The 25098-nt window shown below is 44.5% G+C and overlaps 1 protein-coding gene across 1 annotated transcript in view; it reads left to right on the top strand.

The window, feature by feature from the left end:
• Positions 1 to 6555: 6555 nt before the first annotated feature.
• Positions 6556 to 25098, top strand: part of LOC124031648 (plexin-D1-like) — a 128575-nt gene continuing 110032 nt past the window's right edge. Inside the window, exons 1-4 of the mRNA XM_046343145.1 lie at positions 6556 to 8450; positions 11053 to 11229; positions 19190 to 19321; positions 20049 to 20149. Of these exons, the coding sequence (XP_046199101.1) occupies positions 7221 to 8450; positions 11053 to 11229; positions 19190 to 19321; positions 20049 to 20149 (1640 nt within the window). The 5' untranslated portion in view covers positions 6556 to 7220. The remainder of the gene's footprint in view (positions 8451 to 11052; positions 11230 to 19189; positions 19322 to 20048; positions 20150 to 25098) is intronic.

Genomic DNA, 25098 nt, shown 5'->3' with positions numbered 1-25098 from the left:
ACACATCCAACACTTACACAAGCACATACACATTCACTCACACAGAAACACACACACATACACTACATGACCAAAAGTATGTGGATAAATGTTCGTCGAACATCTCATTCGAAAACCATGGGCATGAATATAGAGTTGGTCCCCCTTTACAGTTATAACAGCCTCTACTCTTTTTTCCTCTAGGTGTTGGAGCATTTCTGTGGGGACTTGCATCCATTCAGCCACATTAGTGAGGTCGGGCTCTGATGTTGGGTGATTAGGCCAGTCGGCATTTCAATTCATCCCAAAGGTATTCGATGGGGTTGAGGTCAGGGCTCTGTGCAGGCCAGTCAAGTTCTTCCACACTGACCATTTCTGTATGGATCTCGCTTTGTGCATGGGGGAATTGTCATGCTGAAACAGGAGCTTTCCCCAAACTGTTGTCACAAAGTTGGAAGCACAGAATAGTCTAGAATGTCATCGTATGCTGTAGTGTTATGATTTCCCTTCACTGGAACTAAGGGGCCTAGCCCGAACCATGAAAAACAGCCCAAAACCAGTATTCCTCCTCCACCAAACTTTACCGCTGGCACTATACATTGGGGCAGGTAAAGTTGTCCTGGAATTCGCCAAAACCAGACGCTTGGCATTGTGCATGGTGATCTTAGGCTTGTGTGCGGCTACTCGGCCATGGAAACCCATTTCATGAAGTCCCAGACGAAAAGTTCTCGTGCTGAAGTTGCTTCCGAAGGCAGTTTGGAACTCGGTAGGGAGTGTGATAACAGAGGACAGACAATTTTTACATGCTAAGTGCTTCAGCACTCGGCGGTCCCATTCTGTGAGCTTGTGTGGCCTACCAAGTCACAGCTGAGCCGTTGTTGCTCCTAGACGTTTTCCCTTCACATTGAGCTCTTTAGATAGACAATTATTGGCAGGAGAATGGCCTATGGAGTTTACATGGCTGTGTGCTCTATTTTATACACCTGTCAGCAATGGGAATGGCTGAAATAGCTGAATCCACTAATTTTAAGGGGTGTCCACATACACTCCCGACCGAGTTCAAAGTGTACACATTGTACATACACACAGTCAGGTCCATAACTATTGGCACCCTTGATAAAGATGAGCCATGTTTCCTCCAATCTTGGTTTCATCAGACTTCATCAGACTAGAGAATCTTGTTTGTCATGATCTGAGAGTCTTTAGATGCCTTTTGGCAAACTCCAACGGCCTGTCATGTTTTTTTTACTTAGGAGTGGCTTCCGTCTTGCCACTACCATAAAGACCTAATTGGTGGAGTGCTGAAAAGATGGTTGTCCTTCTGGAAGGTTCTGCCGTCTCCACAGAGGAGCTCGGTCAGAGTGACCATCAGGTTTTTGGTCATCTCCCTGACCAAGGCCCTTCTCCCTCGATTGCTCAGTTTGGCCGGGTGACCAGCTTTAGGAAGGGTCTTTGTGGTTCCAGACTTCTTCCATTTAAGAATAATGGAGGCCATTGTGTTCTTGGGGACCTTCAATGCTGCAGCAATGTTTTGGTACCCTTCTCCAGATCTGTGCTCGACACAATCCTGTCTCTGAGCTCTACGGACAATTCATGGCTTGGTTTTTGCTCTGACATGCACCGACAACTGTGGGACTTTATATAGACAGGTGTGTGTGCCTTTCCAAATCATGTCCAATCAATTGAATTTACCACAGGGGGAATCTAATCAAGTTGTATAAACGTCTCAAGGATGATCAATGGAAACAGAATGCATCTGAGCTCAATTTTAAGCCTCATAGAAAAAGGTCTGAATACTAATGTAAATAAGTTATTTCAGTTCTTTATTTTTAATCAATTTGCAAAAAAATCTAAACATGTATTCACTTTGTCATTATGGGGTATTGTGTGTAGATTGCTGAGAATGTTTATTTATTTCATACATTTTAAAATAAGCCTGTAACAGGACAAAATGTGGGTAAAGTCAAGGGGTCTGAATATGTTCCAAAGGCACTGTGTGTGATATATATATACACTGTATATATAGAGTTGAAGTCGGAAGTTTCACTACTGTATAATTTTTTAACCGCTCCACAATAAATAAATAAAATTATGTGAATTTTACCCCTTTTTCTCCCCAATTTTGTGGTATCCAATTGTTGTAGTAGCTACTATCTTGTCTCATCGCTACAACTCCCGTACGGGCTCGGGAGAGACGAAGGTTGAAAGTCATGCGTCCTCCGATACACAACCCAACCAAGCCACACTGCTTCTTAACACAGCGCGCATCCAACCCGGAAGCCAGCCGCACCACTGTGCACCTGGCACCCTTGGCTAGCACGCACTGCGCCCGGCCCGCCACAGGAGTCGCTGGTGCTCGATGAGACAAGGACATCCCTACCGACCAATCCCTCCCTAACCCGGACGACGCTAGGCCAATTGTTCGTCGCCCCACGGACCTCCCGGTCGCGGCCGGTTACGACAGAGCCTGGGCACGAACCCAGGGACTCTGATGGCACAGCTGGCGCTGCAGCACAGCGCCCTTAACCACTGCACCACCCGGGAGGCCCCACTCCACAAATTTCATGTTAACAAACTATAGTTTTGGCACGTCGGTTAGGACATCTACTTTGTGCAGGACACAAGTCATTTTTCCAACATTTGTTTACACACCCATTATTTCACTTATAATTCACTGTACCATAATTCCAATGGGTCAGAAGTTTACAAACACTAAGTTGACTGTGCCTTTAAACAGCTTGGAATATTCCAGAAAATTATGTCATGGCCTTAGAAGCTTCTGATAGCTAATTGACATAATTTGAGTCAATTGGAGGTATACCTGCGGATGTATTTCAAGGCCTACCTTCAAACTCAGTGCCTCTTTGCTTGACATCATGGGGAAATCAAAAGAATACCTCAGAAATCAAATACCTCAGCCAATACCTCAGAAATCAAATTGTAGACCTCCACAAGTCTGGTTCATCCTTGGGAGCAATTTCCAAACGCCTGAAGGTACCACGTTCATCTGTTTAAACAATAGTACGCAAGTATAAACATTATGGGACGATGCAGCAGTCATACCCCTCAGGAAGGAGACACGTTGGGGACCTTCAATGGGGACCTTCAATGCTGTCTCTTAGACAGCCTGATTTAAAAATGGAGTAAATATAGATTTTCTTTGTCACTGTCATATACATAAAATACCTCATAATGTGAAAGTGGAATAATGTTTTTCAAATGTTTTATAAATTAATTAAAAATTACAAGTTGAAATGTCTTGAGTCAATAAGTATTCAACCCCTTTGTTATGGCAAGTCAAAAGTCAAATTGTGCTTAACAAGTCACATAAATTGTATTCTCTGTACTCCACATATACAATTATCTGTAAGGTCGAGCAGTGAATTTGAAAAACAGTTTCAACCACAAAGACCACGGAGGTGTTCCAATGCCTTGCAATTAGTGAGTAAAACATTTTTTTAAAGCAGACATTGAATATCCCTTTAAGAATGGGGAAGCTATTGATGAAACTTTGGATGGTGTATCAATACACCCAGATACTACAAAGAAACAGGCGTCCTTCCTAACTCAGTTGCTGGAGACGAATGAGGCTAATGGTGACTTTAAAATAGTTACAGAGTTTAATGGCTGTGATAGGAAAAACTGTGGATGGATCAACAACATTGTAATAACTCCACAATACTAACCAAATTGACAGAGTGAAAATAACTAATCCTGTACAGAATACAAATATTCCAAAACATGCATCCGGTTTGCAACAAAACACTCAAGTAATTCTGCTAAAATGTGGCAAAGCAATTCACTTTTTGTCCTGAATAAAAAGTGTTATGTTTGGGGAAAAATCCAATACAACAATTACTTAGTACCACTCTACATATTTTCAAGCATAGTGTTGGCTGCATCGTGTAATGGGTATGCTGGGAGTTTTTCAGGATAAAAAAGAAACAGAATTGAGCTAAGTAGCAAATTCCTAGAAGAATACCTGGTTGTCTGCTTTCCACCAGACATTGTGAAATGATTTCACCTTTCAGCAGGACAATAACCTAAAACACAAGGCCAAATCTACACTGAATTTGCTTAACAAGAATAATGTTTAAAGAAGTTATAGTTTTGACTTAAATCTACTTGAAATTCTATGGCAAGACCTGAAAATGGTTATCTAACAATGATCAACAACCAATTTGACAGCGCTTGAAGAATTTTGAAAAGAATAAGGGGCAAATGTTGCACAATCCAGGTGTGGAAATCTCTTAGTTACTTACCCAGAAAGACTTACACCTGTAATCACTGCCAAAGATGCTTCTATGATGTTTTGACTCAGGAGTGTGAATACTTATGTAAATTAGATATTTCCGTATTTCATTTTCAATACATTTGCTAAAATGTTTAACAACAAGTTTTCACTTTGTCATTATGGGTATTGTTTGTAGATGGGTGAGAAAATAAATCAATTGAATCCATTTTGAATTCAGGCTGTAACACAACAAAATGTGGAATAAATCAAAGGAATTAATACCTTTTGAAGGCCCTGTACACACATACGTTCAGTCTACGCTGCTGTTCCATTTAGGACCTACTATTTAAACTGCGTGACCAAGACAATCCACTTTATATTGTAAATACAGCCATACTTGACTGCACATTCAATGTGTATACTGTATATCATATCGTGTACATATCAGTTTTATGACTTAGTATAAGACTTTCTTCAACTTCAACTGCATTGTTGAGGGAGCTTGCAAGTAAGTTTTTTTCACTGCACCTTTTACAGTGATGTAGCCTACTTAAGTAAAAAATACTTCTAAGTCGTTTTTTTCAGTATCTGTACTTGACTATTTATATTTTTAACCACTTTTACTCGACTAGATTCCTTAAAGAAAATATGTACTTTTTTCTCACATTGATTTTCAGGCAGAACACGCACATATCACTATAACGAATTGTTAGCCCTACTTCCTCTGATCTGGAGGACTCACTAAACACAAATGCTGTCTTTGTAATTGATGTCTGAGTGTTGGAGTGTGGCACATGACTTTCTGTAAATAAATGAAAACATGAAAATCATGCCATCTGGTTTGCTTAATATAAGGAATTTGATGTTTAGCTTTTGCTTTTAGCCTACTTTTTACTTTTACTCAAGTATGACAATTAAGTACTTTTTCCACCACTGCAGGCTACTTAAGTTCATTTAAAACCAGATACCTTTACTCAGTAGTATTTTATAGTGTGACTTTCACTTTTCCACCCCTGGCCTTTATACCTGCGGTAAACTGTGTAAGTGACGAATAAACTTTGATTAGATTTTAATTTTATTTGATTCGATAGGTCTACCCCCTAACACACTCTTCCATGATGTGTCAAGAAAAATCGAGGGTAACCAAAGTGCAGCACTCCTTCACACCTCTTCAGTAATATCTGATCCTTGACAGCCGTGACCCGTGATACCGCGTCTCTCCCCAAGTCTCTCTCCTCAGTCCCTTCCCTCTCACTCTTAGTAGAGATGAGGGGTTTTAGTGGGTGTGTTGGAGGATGTGTGTAGGCGATATGTGTGTGTCGTAGTCTTCCTCCGAGCGATCAGTGAGCTGGTTCCTTATCATACCTCTTTCCTGCCCCTCCACACTGTCCAATTGGATGAGCGTGTTTGTGGGCAAACGTAAACACGCATAGGCCCCGGCGGTGCTTATCAGCGCAAATAACAGCACGAAGTGGTGATGGGAGGCGTGCACGGAACTAAGTGGAACAGAACAGGTCCCCTGTGACAGCCGGCCGCGAGAGATCCAGCAGGGATTTAGTGCACGAACTGGCATGACGCACAAATTGCCGTATTTCTCACTCACTCCGGAGATTATTCTCCCTTCCACCTTTCTGATCTGTCTTTGGGTAATTGTATTTACATTATGTGGGCCCTTGAGAGAATGTGGGTAATCGAAAAAGATGCGCTCCCAGTCTGCGCTGTCACTTTTTGAATTTGATATCCCACTGAGATGTCGCATGTTCTCTCACTGCAAAGCTGTGAACAAGGACTTCATTTCTGTTTAAAAAATGAAACTGTAAGCGTCATACATTTTTGAGAGGTGCACATGTGTTGCGTTTGAATATTTATGAGGCAGGGATCCAAAAGCTAAATAGATGTGAATGTCAAAAAATGGAAAGGTGCGCTGAGGTGCCCATCTGGTAGCACTTTCACGGTGCTTACCCCACCATATGTGCACAGAGTGCAGACGGAGCCCTTTGCAAATCTGCATAACTAATCTGAGAACCACTGGGCACACACGTCACTTTAACATCTAGTTTTGATTTACATTTGGTTGAGTTGTCAACTGACGTGAATTCAACGTGAAATCAACAACAAATTTCACCATGTCAATGGAATTAGGTCAAAATATGAAATCCCCTTACGTTGAGGATTTTTTGCAAATCCAATCAGTTTTTCACGCTGATTCAACGTCATCGCGTATTTTTTTTGGTTGAAGTGACGTGGAAACAAAGTTTATTCAAACAGTTTAAACCCAGTGGGAAGGGGCCACTGGTAGCAGGATGTGAGAGCAGCTCCCGGCATCAACCCTAAGAGGAGCAGAGCACTGATTTAGGATGACAGGCATCATCAACTGGGCTATCTAAATGTAGGTTTCTTGTAGGTTTTTGTAGGTTTCTATTTTAGAAAATAGGCCCAGGCTATATTTTCTTCTCACATTATTAATCCCCCTCAAATCCCTCTCAAAGTATTATTCTAGTTTGATCATTTGGGGATTATTTTTGTTATAGTTCTATAGATAGATAACTAATTAACAGTAATTACACCATTATTGTTCTGCCTTGGTGTGTGGATGGCATTACGCAAATAGCCTAAAATTAGCCGACCCTAACCACTCCAATAAACTTTAACTGAAACAAATCTCACATGATGAAATTCCAAGGCCTATAATATTGAGAAGAATGAATGGGAGGATTGAGGACTGCAGCTGCTGGGTGAGGGGCTGTGTGGTGGAGTGGAGTGGGCAGAGAGAGGGGCAGCAGCATAAGACAGCTCTGCGCTCTCAGCCCTCCTCGGCTGTGCTCTGATTGTGCGCTGCGCTGAGAAAAGGAAGCACGACTCTCTTATCACGTCACTCTGTGTTAAGGAGTTGAGCAGGAAACAGCCTTTCCTCTTGGATTGTCGCAGTAGGACAAAACACGATATTTTTTTCCTTGCTCAATGCACCCCTCGGCACAGAAGACGCGGAAACCGGCCAGAAGGAAAAATGCCTCCTTCGGAGAAGATAGTTGTTCTGATTTTCGGCGTTCTGGTGCTGGAATCGTCCTGGAATGCACAACACAGCCCATGGCTTGCCAGCGCGCTACAGATCCAACAGGCGTTCGCCTCTCCAAACCAGACCAATAACTTTGTGGTGGATGAGGTGAGTAGAAAAGTCTACCTGGCTACGGTAAACATGGTCTACCAGCTTAACAGGACCCTGAGCGCGGAGGTGGAGAAGAGAACAGGGCCGGTGGAGGACAACCTGCTGTGCCATGCGCCGCAGCTTCCCCAAGCGCCCTGTGAGCACCCCAAATCCCTCACTGACAACTTCAACAAGCTGCTCGAGCTGGACCGGGAGCAGGGGGTGCTGGTGGTATGCGGCTCGGTGTACCAGGGCTTCTGTGAGCTCAGGAAGATGGAAAATATATCTCAGATAGCGGTGGAGTTTCCCCCTCAGGGCGAGAAGACCGTGTTCCCCAGCATGCTGAATATCGCCGCGAACCACCCCAACGCTTCCACTGTGGGGCTCATCTTCAGGAGCCATGGGGGGAACACCCGACTCCTCGTCGGGGCCACTTACACCGGCGTCGGGACCACGTTTTTCCCCAAGAACCACAGCAAGGAGGACCTGCGCTTCGAGAACACACCCGAAATCGCCATTCGGTCCCTGAACATCAATGATTTATCTAGGCTGTTCACCTATGACATCAACCCGTCAGAGGATAACGTCTTCAAGATCAAACAGGAGGTGAAGCAGAAGAATAAACTAAACTTTGTCCATGCCTTCATTCAGAAGACCTATTCTTATATTGCTATCAACAACGACGCGAATATGGGCCACAAGGAGAGCCAGCCGAACAGCATCCTGGCCAGGATATGCCTGGACACCGAGAACCCCAGAAAATCCACCTCAGAGAGCCGTAAACTCACTGAGTCCTTCATCCAGATGCCGCTCCAGTGTGGATATAACGGGAACATCTACAACCGTCTCGTCTCCGTTCACCCCGCGGAGATCCACTCGGGGACCAGAGAGGGGCTGGAGTCGTACCTGTTCGGGGTGTTCACCAAATCAGACAGAAAGTCTGCCCTGTGTGCGTTTCGGTTCTCAGACATCGAGGAAGAGATCCGTCAGGGCCGGAGGAACTGCTCCAACTCCCCCAGCAGCGAGGTGCAGGTGCTGGACAGCGTCATCCAGGGCTCGGGCGCAGCGTGCGTACACAAAGGGAATCTGGTGGTAAGTGAATCATGAAAACTATAATTTTGTATTAAACTTCAGTGAGATGTGTAGGCCTATTCATATTTGTGAGACTTGGTGGGAACTAATTTTATTTAATTTTATTTTGATGAAGTTAGGAGCCCTACGTGCTACAACAACAAAAAACAGAAAGGTGTGGGTTTATTGGACTTGCTACTATAGGCCTGCATAAATCAATTGGCAAAATGTGTTGCTTTTGGCAACAGACCGTTTTAATAATGAATCACACCGTATCATTTCTATGGGAAAAGTTTCTTGTCACGAGCGCGCTCAGGTCGGTGATTGTGTGCCGGATCTGGTTATGGGAACCGTGCGGGGTAGGCTTCTTTTGTTAAACTCTCATCCGCGCAAGCTTTCGGGCTCTACTGGTAGAATGGACATGTTTTTTTAAAGTAGACATACGTTTACCATCGATACTCAACAACTTTTTAAATTAAATGTAGGGTAACATTCTAGTTTTCCACTGGGCAAGCTGATTCGTTCTCTCGGGAAATGTAGTATCATTGGCCATAATCATTATTGAGGTTAATCTGTATTCAATGTGTCAAATAACATAATACATGCTCTTAGATTAGGCCTATAAAAATATTTTATATACAAAATTTAGGAAGAAAAGTGTATTCTAATTACCTTATAGATCATATCTTTAAAGGCTATTACTTTCACACTATAAATCCCCTCTCGTTATTTAAAGGACCCATAGTACTCAAACAACGTGTCTTATAAAAGGTCTTTATGCAACTTGCAGCTTTTGAGGAATGCTGTGAAATTCAATCCTACCATTGTGTTGACAGTCAGGTCTTAAAGATGCTACACAGCAACATCTCGGTGTTGAGGTATATCTGAGATTTAAATGTACACCACCTGCAGTGAATAAATCATTTGAATCATAGTTCAATCACTGAATCACAGTTGAATCACCACCTTGTGGTTTTGTTGTTACTTGGCTGTGTTGAGTTAATTTCCATGAGCTCTCTGAGTTCAAAATACAAGAGAGGGGGTTTATTATTACATTTCCTAGTATGCTTTGTTGCAGGTTGCTTTTTAGAATAATTTGTTTTAATATATATGTTTCTGCATGCACATTGATTGTTTCTTTTGTTTTATCGCCAACCACACAAAGTTAAATAACATACATTATTCTAAACTAATCCAATATGTAAGTGGTTGGACTTATTTCACCCATTACTGAGATGGTTGTTCCAGTTTAGATGGTTTAGGTAGTCTCATTTATCAATCTTCCCTCCTTCGTAGTCATTCTAACTGCAGTTGTGTGTGATTAAACATTCCAATTGTTAGCTATCCTAACTGGCTGGAGTCCAATTTCAATAACACTTTGTCACTTTGTGGCTATGACCACATCACAGCCATGATAAAAATGTCATGACACATGGCCTCTCATGTATTATTGCTTAAATGACTCAGCTGTTTGTAAATCTAATTAGCATAATACAAAAGTCTTCCCACAAAACCTTTGTAGTGTCCAAATGGCCTACTAACTAATATGATCACTCTATGGAAAGATGAGACTCTCAGGAGCACAATGGTGGTCTCCGTTTTGCCCGTCTGAAGTCGGTACTGCAGATGTGCCAACTTCTGTCTGTAGTGTCCAAACTATTTGGGCTACAAACTAATATGAACCCACTGTACTAACCTCTCTCTCTGCTTGCTTCCTCTCTATCTTTCTGCCTCTTCCTTCACCATGCATTGAAGCCTGCATCAGCCTCAACACTGAGCGCCACATCACTGTCTTTCTCAGTAGCCTAGTCTGTAAAGCAACGTTATTATGAGAACTTAGTAGCCTCTTTTTGCTCCTGTTGAGGCATCGCCACTTAACTTTAGCTTCTTACTTCATCCTTCTAGCTGGCTAAGTAATAGGCCTACTAGCCAGAACCCTTCAACGTTACTGCAATAGAAGTCTCTGCTGTCAGCTAGCCACCTGACTAACTAACATATCTAAGTGACTATTTACCAGAGTCAGTGTATGTTTGTTTGTGGAATGTCTGGGAAAGGGATGGTTTTAAAATTGCCTTTAGTTCGACACCTTGCAAACACACTATCAACAGCGTCTCTAGTTCCCTACTTGAGCCGACTCTCAGCTGGGGTAATTCGTTTCACGTCTCAGACCCTCGGCCTGTGCCACGAGAGGGCGGAGTTAGACGTTTGAGAGAGTGGTGAATGTAATGATCAAGAGGCAAATCCGTGAGGAAAATCCAGGGGACGCAGGCCAACATAACAATCAAACCACTCTTTATGATTCTACTTGTTCGCAAAACGCAGGTGTGATTAGAACCAATGATTTATATATTCACATATATGCTCAAGAATATAAGAATTTTGAACAACGCTGGGTGCAATATGTTGACCCGTAATTGCTATTATTTTATATATATATATATATATATATATATATATATATATATATATATATATATATATATTGGATAAAATATTATATAAAATATTATATTGGATATTTTTTCATAATTGCCTGCCTGTCTCTCTTCCTGTTTATTGGGATATTTTAAACTGACTCAAAGTTTAATCATTGGCTATTTGTCTCTCTATATCCATCTGTCAGCTGCAACCGGAGCAGCTGGACTGTGGAGCGGCCCACCTGCAGCACCCACTGGCCCTACAAAGGCCCTTGAGGGCCACACCCCTGTTTGAGTCTCTGGGCCTCAGCTCTGTTGCCGTGGACGACGTACATCACCACACCGTGGTGTTTCTGGGCACCAGCACCGGACGACTGCGCAAGGTTAGAGGAACTGCTTTACTGACATCCATTTTTCTTTCAGGAATATTCACATTTCCAAAGAAGAGAGAGCAGTTTTAGATGTTATCAGAGATTGTAAGGTGTAAATTACAATAGATTGAACTGAAGGTAATGAATAAAGATGTGACATTGTTAACATGAGAAAATAACGTAGATTTACTGTAGGTCTAAAAGGGTGCTTTAAAATGCCAGGAGGTGTATTAATGAAAGATCACATCTGAGCAGGGTGAGGAAACGTCTACAGTTGAGAGAACATTTGCTTTATGTGGGTGTCGCGCTCACATGCACATAGGCGCAGACGCGCGCACACACACAGACAGACATAAACACACATGCTGTGAGAACACACAGAGCACATAATCATGGGGTATTGAGTATGCACATTGGGTAAACACCAAACCACTTTTACTCAATGGCGTAAGGACATAGGTAGACAACCAAAAACCTAAATATACAATCAGGCCAGACAATTTGGACACACACACACACACACACACACACACACACACACACACACACACACACACACACACACACACACACACACACACACACACACACACACACACACACACACACACACACACACACACACACACACACACACACACACACACACTCACACACACACACAACCTTAACCACCACCATACCTCTGGCATAAACAAAAAAAATCTAACAGAATGCTCTTTTAGGATGCCTAAAACAAGACACCCTCCAGTAACATATTTCTAATGTTGTAAAAGGTACCAGTCTAATGCACACAAAAAACACATTTGAGAGGGCAACACCTCATGCGCCCCCCCCCATGACCACATCTGTACACATAAAAACATAACTTCAAATAAAAGCAGACTTTTTCATTCACAATGGCTTTATCTTTAACCTGAAGCTTCACCCACCAGGGTTTCGTTAACCAGTAATAGCTTCTTCTTTTTTTACAGATAAACATTTTGAAAAGCTGATCAAATTGACCCTGCCAATTATCCGGTAGAAGAAGAACAAATCCAATTGCGAAATAATGCTTTTTAGCTTATTCATTGATGGAAACACCAGTTGATGGAAATACTTTTGACTGGTCATGCTTATCGTCTATAGATTCATTTGCATAATTTTGTGGAATTAAATTGGCGGGTGTGTACAGTAGGCTAGGCTATATTCGTTATGTATCTTCTTTATCATGCCGTACAGCATACAGATACAGAGCCTGCGGCTGTTACTGCACCTCAGCAAATGGCAGACAAAGGAAGGCAGGCAGGGTTCATCAGCGCTTCACACATCACTTTGCAATATGCTGGAGGCATACTTTTACTTAATTGTTTGAAACCTGAACGTTTCATGTCATGTCATACCTTGCTTCAAAGTAGCCTAGCCAATATCAGACCATATCCTTGTAGGCAATTATTTTATATACATTTTCTTTCATTGTTTAGTAGCCAAAGGCACAATCCTAGTTATGGCAACCCATGCTAGATCTTTCATATTAGATCTCCTCTCTCTAAATTCAAACAGATATTTTCATCTCTGTCACATGAAACCGCTCGCATGTGCGGTTTGCTTTTGACAGTGATGTTTTCCCTCTAATTGCATTATGGAACGAATGTAACGCCCGGGGTGTAGTGGAGGAAGAAGTCAGGCGCAGGAAGCAGAGAGTTCAGGGTAGCGCTACTTTATTTGCACCACAGCGGTGAAACGACGCCAACCCAAACAAATGCCCCAAACACAAGGAACTTAAACAGTCCAGCAAAATACAAAATACACGGACAACCGTCACGGACAACATGTACACTGAAAACAATCCAGCACAACCAGCAGGCGGGCCGGCTGGTAAATAAAGCCCAACCGATTATCCTAAACTAAACACAGGTGCAACTAATAAACAGAAAAGAGGGGAAAGGGATCAGTGGTAGCTAGTAGGCCGGTGACGAAGACCGCCGAGAGCCACCAGAACAGGAAGGGGAGCCACCTTCGGTAGGAGTCGTGACAACGAACATTCATGCGTCGTCTACTGCCTTGTGAGAATTGCTGCGCTTATAATGTGAAGAAATAATAGTTTATCAACATTTTAAACTAAATGTTCTGATCTGTTGCATCAGCCTCAAAGCTTTTTAACTTTATTTTATGTAGCCTAGGCTTATTAGTTATATGAATTTGGGATCTATCTGCCACAACTGTCCCAGAGTCTGTTTGGAATAGGCTATTTCTTTCTCGATAAGCTGACCAATAGAATAGGTCAACTTTTCTACTATGTGGGATAGTAGATTGATATAGGCTAGTGATGTTGCTGTTCGTTACTCGTCTTGTTGGCTGAGGAACAGCAAATGTGGACAGGTATTCTAACGTCTTCAAAGTGTGCATCAGAATTTCTGTCATTCTGAGCACCGTGGGTGGACGCCCTAATCAGGGTACACACCCAATGTATATGTGTCTGGTACTTTTCTCAAATTCTGCCAGCGCCACATTTTCCTAAAGGAAACCCTGGTGTGTGTGTTAATATGGAGCGTGTTGTATGTGTTGCATGTGGCACATATGTATGATGCATGTGTCCATGTTCAAAAAAGGAGGTCTGTGTGTTTTATGCTGTGTGTGTGTGTACACATTTGTGTGTGTGTGTTTGTCCTGGGGGCAGCACTGTACAGAGGGTAATGGTGCTGTTAGTGTGTGTAATGTGATTCTGTCTGTGAGCTTGGCTCAGGCGGAGTAGTACAGAGTACATGGGAACAGTGGTAGAGATTGAGTTAGGCCTCTGCTACTGGGGGTGGGAGACCCTCAATTAAGTAATTACAGATATTTTTAACAAAGTCTCTCACTACAGCAGCACTGTCTCTCTATGTCTCTCTTTCACTCCCTCTCTCTTTCTCTGTCTCTCATTTATTTCCCTCTCTCGCCACCTCCTCCCATCTCAGTTTGTCTTTCATTGTCCCTCTCCCTCTCTGTCTCTCAGTCCACTATCTCAACCATAAAAAGGGTCCTTTGATTATATTGTCAACAAACACACACTCTATCCTCCCTCCCTCCCTCCCTCCCTCCCTCCCTCCCACACACACACACACACACACACACACACACACACACACACACACACACACACACACACACACACACACACACACACACACACACACACACACACACACACACACACACACACACACACACACACACACACACACACACACACACACACACATAGAGAGAGAGTGCTTGGAGCAGCTGAGTACTCCTGAGTTGAATAGAGTCTTTCATGTTGTGGCAGACAGACAGGGGAGAGAGAGAGGCAGTGAGTGACCTGCCAGTATCCAGCAGGTGTTTTGTTGTTTGACCTGGCTGTGCCCAACTCATCTCCACCTCTTCACAGCTCCCTGCTATCTGCCCAGGTGTGGGCTATTGGGTGGCTCTATTGTGACCCTGTATGTTTGATCTTTATTGGCATGCGTGTGTGTGTGTGTGTGTGTGTGTGTGTGTGTGTGTGTGTGTGTGTGTGTGTGTGTGTGTGTGTGTGTGTGTGTGTGTGTGTGTGTGTGTGTGTGTGTGTGTGTGTGTGTGTGTGTGTGTGTGTGTGTGTGTGTGTGTGTGTGTGTGTGTGTGGGGAGGGGTTATGTTTATTTGTGTGCGTGTTTGTGTGTGTGCACGTGCCTGTTTTCACATGTGTTTGTGTGTGAAAGTTTGTGCTAGTGCTCATGCATATGTATGTGTGTTCGTGGGTTGAGTTGTGTTTGGTCACTAGAGAAGCAGTCGTGTCCGGGACTGTCACCAGAACAATCTCTGTCTGGTTTCCTCAGGATGGCAGGATGTCAATAGAGCTGAGACAGAAACCACAACAATTCTCAGCAAGAAGCTTGCTCACTGTCTGTGTGACATCAAGTCACAGCCTTAGCATGTATTTGTCTGTGGTCTATGGATTACTGTGTGTATGAGTGTAAGTGTGTACGAGCAAGATTCCAGACTTGATACTTTTTCTAAAGAATTGTGTGTACTCTTATGTACATCTTACAGTCATTTTTTCGACTGTGCCTTTTTTTTAACAAAGTGCTTTGTTAAAGGAATAAATATCATTTGAGTATTTTCAAAGTATCGAGGGTGAGTTGTGTTGGAGTGAACTGAAGTGCATGGTTGCATAACCCCTAAATCACAGCCCAGTCAAACTGTGAGATGACCAAAGTAATGAATCTGCTTAACTCAAAGAAGTACATTTTACATTACATTTAAGTCATTTAGCAGACGCTCTTATCCAGAGCGACTTACAAATTGGTGCATTCACCTTATGACATCGAGTGGAACAGTCACTTTACAATAGTGCATCTAAATCTTAAAGGGGGGGGTGAGAGGGATTACTTATCCTATCCTAGGTATTCCTTAAAGAGGTGGGGTTTCAGGTGTCTCCGGAAGGTGGTGATTGACTCCGCTGTCCTGGCGTCGTGAGGAACTTTGTTCCACCATTGGGGGGCCAGAGCAGCGAACAGTTTTGACTGGGCTGAGCGGGAGCTGTACTTCCTCAGTGGTAGGGAGGCGAGCAGGCCAGAGGTGGATGAACGCAGTGCCCTTGTTTGGGTGTAGGGCCTGATCAGAGCCTGGAGGTACTGAGGTGCCGTTCCCCTCACAGCTCCGTAGGCAAGCACCATGGTCTTGTAGCGGATGCGAGCTTCAACTGGAAGCCAGTGGAGAGAACGGAGGAGCGGGGTGACGTGAGAGAACTTGGGAAGGTTGAACACCAGACGGGCTGCGGCGTTCTGGATGAGTTGAAGGGGTTTAATGGCACAGGCAGGGAGCCCAGCCAACAGCGAGTTGCAGTAATCCAGACGGGAGATGACAAGTGCCTGGATTAGGACCTGCGCCGCTTCCTGTGTGAGGCAGGGTCGTACTCTGCGGATGTTGTAGAGCATGAACCTACAGGAACGGGCCACCGCCTTGATGTTGGTTGAGAACGACAGGGTGTTGTCCAGGATCACGCCAAGGTTCTTAGCGCTCTGGGAGGAGGACACAATGGAGTTGTCAACCGTGATGGCGAGATCATGGAACGGGCAGTCCTTCCCCGGGAGGAAGAGCAGCTCCGTCTTGCCGAGGTTCAGCTTGAGGTGGTGATCCGTCATCCACACTGATATGTCTGCCAGACATGCAGAGATGCGATTCGCCACCTGGTCATCAGAAGGGGAAAAGGAGAAGATTAATTGTGTGTCGTCTGCATAGCAATGATAGGAGAGACCATGTGAGGTTATGACAGAGCCAAGTGACTTGGTGTATAGCGAGAATAGGAGAGGGCCTAGAACAGAGCCCTGGGGGACACCAGTGGTGAGAGCGCGTGGTGAGGAGACAGATTCTCGCCACGCCACCTGGTAGGAGCGACCTGTCAGGTAGGACGCAATCCAAGCGTGGGCCGCGCCGGAGATGCCCAACTCGGAGAGGGTGGAGAGGAGGATCTGATGGTTCACAGTATCGAAGGCAGCCGATAGATCTAGAAGGATGAGAGCAGAGGAGAGAGAGTTAGCTTTAGCAGTGTGGAGCGCCTCCGTGATACAGAGGAGAGCAGTCTCGGTTGAATGACTAGTCTTGAAACCTGACTGATTTGGATCAAGAAGGTCATTCTGAGAGAGATAGCGGGAGAGCTGGCCAAGGACGGCATGTTCAAGAGTTTTTGAGAGAAAAGAAAGAAGGGATACTGGTCTGTAATTGTTGACATCGGAGGGATCGAGTGTAGGTTTTTTCAGAAGGGGTGCAACTCTCGCTCTCTTGAAGACGGAAGGGACGTAGCCAGCGGTCAGGGATGAGTTGATGAGCGAGGTGAGGTAAGGGAGAAGGTCTCCGGAAATGGTCTGGAGAAGAGAGGAGGGGATAGGGACAAGCGGGCAGGTTGTTGGGCGGCCTGCCGTCACAAGACGCGAGATTTCATCTGGAGAGAGAGGGGAGAAAGAGGTCAGAGCACAGGGTAGGGCAGTGTGAGCAGAACCAGCGGTGTCGTTTGACTTAGCAAACGAGGATCAGATGTCATCGACCTTCTTTTCAAAATGGTTGACGAAGTCATCTGCAGAGAGGGAGGAGGGGGGGGAGGATTCAGGAGGGAGGAGAAGGTGGCAAAGAGCTTCCTAGGGTTAGAGGCAGATGCTTGGAATTTAGAGTGGTAGAAAGTGGCTTTAGCAGCAGAGACAGAGGAGGAAAATGTAGAGAGGAGGGGTGAAAGGATGCCAGGTCCGCAGGGAGGCGAGTTTTCCTCCATTTCCGCTCGGCTGCCCGGAGCCCTGTTCTGTGAGCTCGCAATGAGTCATCGAGCCACAGAGCGGGAGGGGAGGACCGAGCCGGCCTGGAGGATAGGGGACATAGAGAGTCAAAGGATGCAGAGAGGGAGGAGAGGAGGGTTGAGGAGGCAGAATCAGGAGATAGGTTGAGAGAAGGTTTGAGCAGAGGGAAGAGATGATAGGATGGAAGAGGAGAGAGTAGCGGGGGAGAGAGAGCGAAGGTTGGGACGGCGCGATACCATCCGAGTAGGGGCAGTGTGGGAGGTGTTGGATGAGAGCGAGAGGGAAAAGGATACAAGGTAGTGGTCGGAGACTTGGAGGGGAGTTGCAATGAGGTTAGTGGAAGAACAGCATCTAGTAAAGATGAGGTCGAGGGGGGAGGTGAGAGGGTGAGGTCAAAAGAGGAGAGGAGTGGAAAGAAGGAGGCAGAGAGGAATGAGTCAAAGGTAGACGTGGGGAGGTTAAAGTCGCCCAGAACTGTGAGAGGTGAGCCGTCCTCAGGAAAGGAGCTTATCAAGGCATCAAGCTCATTGATGAACTCTCCGAGGGAACCTGGAGGGCGATAAATGATAAGGATGTTAAGCTTGAAAGGGCTGGTAACTGTGACAGCATGGAATTCAAAGGAGGCGATAGACAGATGGGTAAGGGGAGAAAGAGAGAATGACCACTTGGGAGAGATGAGGATCCCGGTGCCACCACCCCGCTGACCAGAAGCTCTCGGGGTGTGCGAGAACACGTGGGCGGACGAAGAGAGAGCAGTAGGAGTAGCAGTGTTGTCTGTGGTGATCCATGTTTCCGTCAGTGCCAAGAAGTCGAGGGACTGGAGGGAGGCATAGGCTGAGATGAACTCTGCCTTGTTGGCCGCAGATCGGCAGTTCCAGAGGAGACCTGGAACTCCACTTGAGTCGTGCGCGCTGGGACCACCAGGTTAGGGTGGCCGCGGCCACGCGGTGTGGAGCGTTTGTATGGTCTGTGCAGAGAGGAGAGAACAGGGATAGACAGACACATAGTTGACAGGCTACAGAAGAGGCTACACTAATGCAAAGGAGATTGGAATGACAAGTGGACTACACGTCTCGAATGTTCAGAAAAGTTAAGCTTACGTAGCAAGAATCTTATTGACTAAAATGATTAAAATGATACAGTACTGCTGAAGTAGGCTAGCTGGCAGTGGGTGCGTTGTTGACACTACACTAATCAAGTCGTTCCGTTGAGTGTAATAGTTTCGACAGTGCTGCTATTCGGGGGCTAGCTGGCTAGCTAGTAGTGTTGTTTACGTTACGTTGCGTTAAAAGAACGACAATAGCTGGCTAGCTAACCTAGAAAATCGCTCTAGACTACACAATTATCTTTGATACAAAGACGGCTATGTAGCTAGCTATGTAGCTAGCTACGAGCAAACAAATCAAACCGTTATACTGTAATGAAATAAAATGAAAATGTGATACTACCTGTGAATGCGACCGGGTTGTTGAGTCTATTCAGAAGACGTTGGCTAGCTGTTGGCTAGCTGTCGGCTAGCCCACTTCACATCAGCACCGCCAAGTAGTGTGCCTTTGTGTAAATAGTACATGTATAAACAGGTTTATATAGTCTGAAAGAATGGAATCCGTCAAATAAAAAACTAGAATCACTGGTAATCATGACCTAAATTTTTACCTAACTTGTTACGTGTCTTTGTGTGTACTGAGCACTCTGCCTGTCTCCCACAGCTGACCCTCCTGAAGAACCTGACCGTGGCCAATCAGTGGGCTCTGAAGCTACCAGCTGGCGAATCAGTGCATCACATTATGACCTTTGACCCCATAGACAGGAACTACCTCTACCTTATGACTTCTCACCATGTAAGGCTGTGGGGATCAATACTTTCATCCATCAACTAGACTCAGTTAGACTGATTCATGTTCTTACTGACAATGGCATTGGTTTAGTTTGTTTCTTTGACATGCCTTTCATTTATGCATTTTCCTGGTTTTTCCTAGGGAGTAGTCATATTTTTTTAGGAAAACCAGATGTTATTTAGCAGTTATTACAAGTTTGTGAATAAGTGATATTATATCCATTCACTTCACATCAGATAAATACATTCAGAGATAACCATTTTCAAGAGGTGATATAAGCAGTCTGTTTTCCCTTTTGATTTGACAAACCAAATAATGCTAGATGAGCGAATATGCATTGCCTTGTCAGATGTTTTAGGAGAATGTGGTGGCCCCTTTTCTAAAAGTGTTGTATGTTAAATAATGCACGAAGGTTATGAGTCAACCGTGCAAATTGTTTGTAGAAGTGTGGCTGCAACCGGAAAAATTGGTGTGAGAGAATGAATGTGCTTCCTGTAAACAGAGAAATATGTACCTATTCAACATGGTAATATATTAGACAAAGAGTGAGAAAGGCACCTTGCATGTGTGTGAAAGCCAGATGACATGCTATGCTTAATAAACATGATAAGACCTAACCATGTATGACAGTGTGTAAATGCACAAAACATGCTAAAAGAGATGAGGTGTGAATAATATACTGTATTATGTACAGTGTTTTGAGTGTCTGTATGTGTGCTTCTGTCAATAGCTCCTGAGGGTAAAGGTAGCAGCATGTAGCCAGTACAGAACATGCAGTGACTGTCTGGGGGCCGGCGATGCACACTGTGGCTGGTGCACACTGGAGAGCAGGTAAGAACCACAGCCACCCATGTAAACCAATCAATCAATCCTCAGTTTAGTAAGGTGCAGTTGTCTAATAGTATAACATGTTATATTAGTGTACAAGGAGTTTTAGGAGATTGAGAGAAGAGGGACTGTGAGAGAGCTGACGATTGATGTTAGAGGGGGGAGGAGTTTAGTGAGGAGGGACTGTGAGAGAGCTGATGATTGATGTTAGAGGGGTGAGGAGTTTAGTGAGGAGGGACTGTGTAGTTTCCTGTAAGATTACTGTAAGAAGTGGTGTTGGAGTAGAGTTTTATGGTAATTGCTATGAAAGGACTTAGAGTATAGCATTATGAATGTGGGTCTGTCTGGGATGTTGGTCTTTCTCTCTCTCTCTGTCTCTCTGTCTGTATCTCTCGCTCTATATCTCTGTGTCTGAGGGCTGTGTTGGATATGACTGGGTGATAAAAGCAGATCAACAGATGAGATGGGGGTTAGTGATGTGTGCTGGGCTGCGCTGGTTGACTGGGGATCTGGCACGGCTAACATGGCCAGGGGGCACCGAGGGAGGGAGTGAGGAAGGGAGGGAGAGAGAGAGACTGGTGTTTGATTAATGTAACAGACTAACACTGTCTGTCCATCTTTAATCTCTCTCACACCTCTCTTTATTTATATGTCTCCTATTTATCTCTCTCGCTCCCTGTCTGACATTCCTTTTTTATTTGGTAACTGTTAGTTACTATTTTCTTTTTGTCTCATTTGCTCTCATTCTCTATCTGGCTCTAGTCATCCTTCTCTCGTTGGGTTCCCTTCTCCTCTCGTTGTCTCTTTGGGCTCTGTCTTCTTCCCTTGCTGTTCTCCCCCTGCCTCTCTCTCTCTACCTCTACAAAAGCCTGTTGATTGTGATGATAATGGTGGTGGGAGGGAGAGTGCACACTGGCTCCTTTTGACAAGAAAATGTCAAAGTGTGTATCTGTGCGCATGTCTGTGTGACTTTGTGCCTGTGTTTGGGTGTGTATGCATATGTGTCTCTGGGTCTCTGAGTATGTCTGAGTGTGTGTGTGCGCGCTTTTCTATGTGGCTCTTTGTATGTGTGCGTGTCTTTGTCTGTGTTCGTGTATATGTCTGTGTGAGTGAATGAGTGAATGAATGAGTGTGTGTTTGTGTGTGTGTGTGTGTGTGTGTGTGTGTGTGTGTGTGTGTGTGTGTGTGTGTGTGTGTGTGTGTGTGTGTGTGTGTGTGTGTGTGTGTGTGTGTGTGTGTGTGTGTGTGTGTGTGTGTGTGTGTGTGTTTGCGCTTTTCTATGTGGCTCTTTGTATGTGTGTGTGTATATGTCTGTATGAGTGAATGAGTGAATCTGTGTGTATGCGCTTCTCTATGTGGCTCTTTGTATGTGTGAGTGAATGAGTGAATCTGTGTGTGTGTGTGTGTGTGTGTTTGCGCTTTTCTACAAGGCTCTTTGTATGTGTGCGTGTCTTTGTCTGTGTTCGTGTGTGTGTGTGTGTGTGTGTGTGTGTGTGTGTGTGTGTGTGTGTGTGTGTGTGTGTGTGTGTGTGTGTGTGTGTGTGTGTGTGTGTGTGTGTGTGTGTGTGTGTGTGTGTGTGTGTGCGTGCGTGCGTGCGTGCGTGCCTGTGAGAGTCCTGGGTACTGAACTCATGAGTGTGTGTGTAGTGGTGTGTTTGGGCGCTCACTCTGAACTGCTGCTGGTGATATGTTCCAGGGCTGGAGGGCAGATTGATCCAGGAAGGGGGGCTGTTCTCAGGGCATCAGGGGTCGGTGTCTGGGGGTGGAGGGTCCTCTCCATCACCTCTCTGAGACACACACACTCAAACATACTGGGTGCTGGAGGATTATCTCATCACTAAATAATCTTCTCCTGTCTGTGTGTGTGTGTCAGCACTGTGTCTATCAAATCAAATCAAATCAAATCAAATCAAATCAAATTTTATTTGTCACATACACATGGTTAGCAGATGTTAATGCGAGTGTAGCGAAATGCTTGTGCTTCTAGTTCCGACAATGCAGTGATAACCAACAAGTAATCTAACTAACAATTCCAAAACTACTGTCTTATACACAGTGTAAGGGGATAAGGAACATGTACATAAGGATATATGAATGAGTGATGGTACAGAACAGCATACAGTAGATGGTATCGAGTACAGTATATACATATGAGATGAGTGTGTAGACAAAGTAAACAAAGTGGCATAGTTAAAGTGGCTAGTGATACATGTGTTACATAAGGATGCAGTCGATGTTGTAGAGTACAGTATATACATATGCATATGAGATGAATAATGTAGGGTAAGTAACATTATATAAGGTAGCATTGTTTAAAGTGGCTAGTGATATATTTACATCATTTCCATCAATTCCCATTATTAAAATGGCTGGAGTTGGGTCAGTGTCAATGACAGTGTGTTGGCAGCAGCCACTCAATGTTAGTGGTGGCTATTTAACAGTCTGATGGCCTTGAGATAGAAGCTGTTTTTCAGTCTCTCGGTCCCAGCTTTGATGCACCTGTACTGACCTCGCCTTCTGGATGATAGCGGGGTGAACAGGCAGTGGTTCGGGTGGTTGATGTCCTTGATGATCTTTATGGCCTTCCTGTAACAACGGGTGGTGTAGGTGTCCTGGAGGGCAGGTAGTTTGCCCCCGGTGATGCGTTGTGCAGTCCTCACTACCCTCTGGAGAGCCTTACGGTTGAGGGCGGAGCAGTTGCCGTACCAGGCGGTGATACAGCCCGCCAGGATGCTCTCGATTGTGCATCTGTAGAAGTTTGTGAGTGCTTTTGGTGACAAGCCAAATTTTTTCAGCCTCCTGAGGTTGAATAGGCGCTGCTGCGCCTTCTTCACGACGCTGTCAGTGTGAGTGGACCAATTCAGTTTGTCTGTGATGTGTATGCCGAGGAACTTAAAACTAGCTACCCTCTCCACTACTGTTCCATCGATGTGGATAGGGGGGTGTTCCCTCTGCTGTTTCCTGAAGTGCCTTTGTATCATGTGGCTTTCTCTCTGTAAGTGTCTGTGTTTTACAGTAGGCATGTGTGTTATTCTGCCTGTCATTATGCGTTTTTTGTCTACTGTATGTCTCTGTGAGTGTTTGTATGTGGTCAAATGTAAAGTATGTATGCATGCATGTGTCTTAGTGTCTGTATCTGTGTGTATTACAGTATATTTCTCGGTGTTGGGTTTTTGCTGTCTGTGATTGTGTTTCTGTCTGTCTGTCTGTCTGTCTGTCTGTCTGTCTGTCTGTCTGTCTGTCTGTCTGTCTGTCTGTCTGTCTGTCTGTCTGTCTGTCTGTCTGTCTGTCTGTCTGTCTGTCTGTCTGTCTGTCTGTCTGTCTGTCTGTCTGTCTGTCTGTCTGTCTGTCTGTCTGTCTGTCTGTCTGTCTGTCTGTCTGTCTGTCTGTCTCTGTCTCTGTCTCTGTCTCTGTCTCTGTCTCTGTCTCTGTCTCTGTCTCTGTCTCTGTCTCTGTCTCTGGCTGTCGGCCTGTCTGTCTCTGTATATCTGTCTGTGTGTGTGTGTGTGTGTGGGGGGGGGGGTCTGCATACTGTATGTTTCTTATCAGAACTTGACTTATTCCACATTTTTTTGTGTTACAGCCTGAATTCAAAATGGATTCAATGGAATTTATCCTCTCACCCATCTACACACAATACCCCCATAATGACAAAGTGACAACATGTTTTAAATATCTCATTTACAGACACTATATAAACAGAAGTATGCTGGCACCCCTTCAAATGAGTGGATGCGGCTATTTCAGCCACACCCGTTGCTGATAGGTGTATAAAATCGAGCACACAGCCATGCAATCTCCATACACAAAAACTGAAGAGCTCAGTGACTTTCAATGTGGCACTGTCATAGGATGCCACCTTTCATAGGATGCCACCTTTCCAACAAGTTCATTTGTCAAATTTCTGCCCTCCTAGAGCTGCCCCGGTCAACTGTAAGTGCTACTGTAGGAGAAAAATCGGCTCAGCCGCGAAGTGGTAGTCCACACAAGCTCACAGAACGGGACTACCGAGGTGCTGAAGCGCGTAGAGTGTAATAAATAGTCTGTCCTTGGTTGCAACACTCACTACCGAGTCCCAAACTGCCTCTGGAAGCAACGTCAGCACAATAACTGTTCGCCAGGAGCTTCATGAAATTGGTTTCCATGGCTTAGCAACCGCACACAAGCCTAAGATCACTATGCACAATGCCAAGAGTCGGCTGGAGTGGTGTAAATCTCGCCGCCATTGGACTCTCAAGCATGTGTTTTCAAGCTGTCAAGTTCATTGTTTATCATTGCAAGACAGACATTTTCATGTCTTGCCATATATTTTCAAGCTAATTTAAATCAAAACTGTAACTCGGCCACTCAGGAACATTCACTGTCTTCTTGGTAAGCAACTCCAGTGTAGATTTGTTCTTCTTTTTACGTTACTGCCCTGCTGAAAGGTGAATTCCTCATCCAGTGTCTGGTGGAAAGCAGACTGAAACAGGTTCGTCTAGGCCTCCATCCCATATATTTTTTATCCTGAAAAACTCCCATTCCTTAACAATTACCGGCATACCCCATAACATGATGTAGCCACCACTATTCTTGAAAATATGAGTCGTACTAAGTAATGTGCTGTAATGGATTTGCCCCAAACATAACTATTTTACCTTTATTTAACTAGGCAAGTCAGTTAAGAACACATTTTTATTTTCAATGACGGCCTAGGAACAGTGGGTTAACTGCCTGTTCAGGGGCAGAACGACAGATTTGTACCTTGTCAGCTCAGGGGTTTGAACTTGCAACCTTACGGTTACTAGTCCAACGCTCTAGCCACTAGGCTACCCTGCCGCTCTTGTCACTGTCATTAGGTTAGTATTGTGGAGTAACTACAATGTTGTTGATCCATCCTCAGTTTTCTCCTATCACAGATATTAAACTCTGTAACTGTGTTAAAGTCACCATTATCTTCATGGTGAAATCAC

This window comes from Oncorhynchus gorbuscha, linkage group LG03, assembly GCF_021184085.1.
Source record: "Oncorhynchus gorbuscha isolate QuinsamMale2020 ecotype Even-year linkage group LG03, OgorEven_v1.0, whole genome shotgun sequence".
Taxonomy (NCBI): domain Eukaryota; kingdom Metazoa; phylum Chordata; class Actinopteri; order Salmoniformes; family Salmonidae; genus Oncorhynchus; species Oncorhynchus gorbuscha.
Note: the sequence above shows the minus strand (reverse complement) of the source record. Positions and strands in the feature narration are given on the sequence as shown.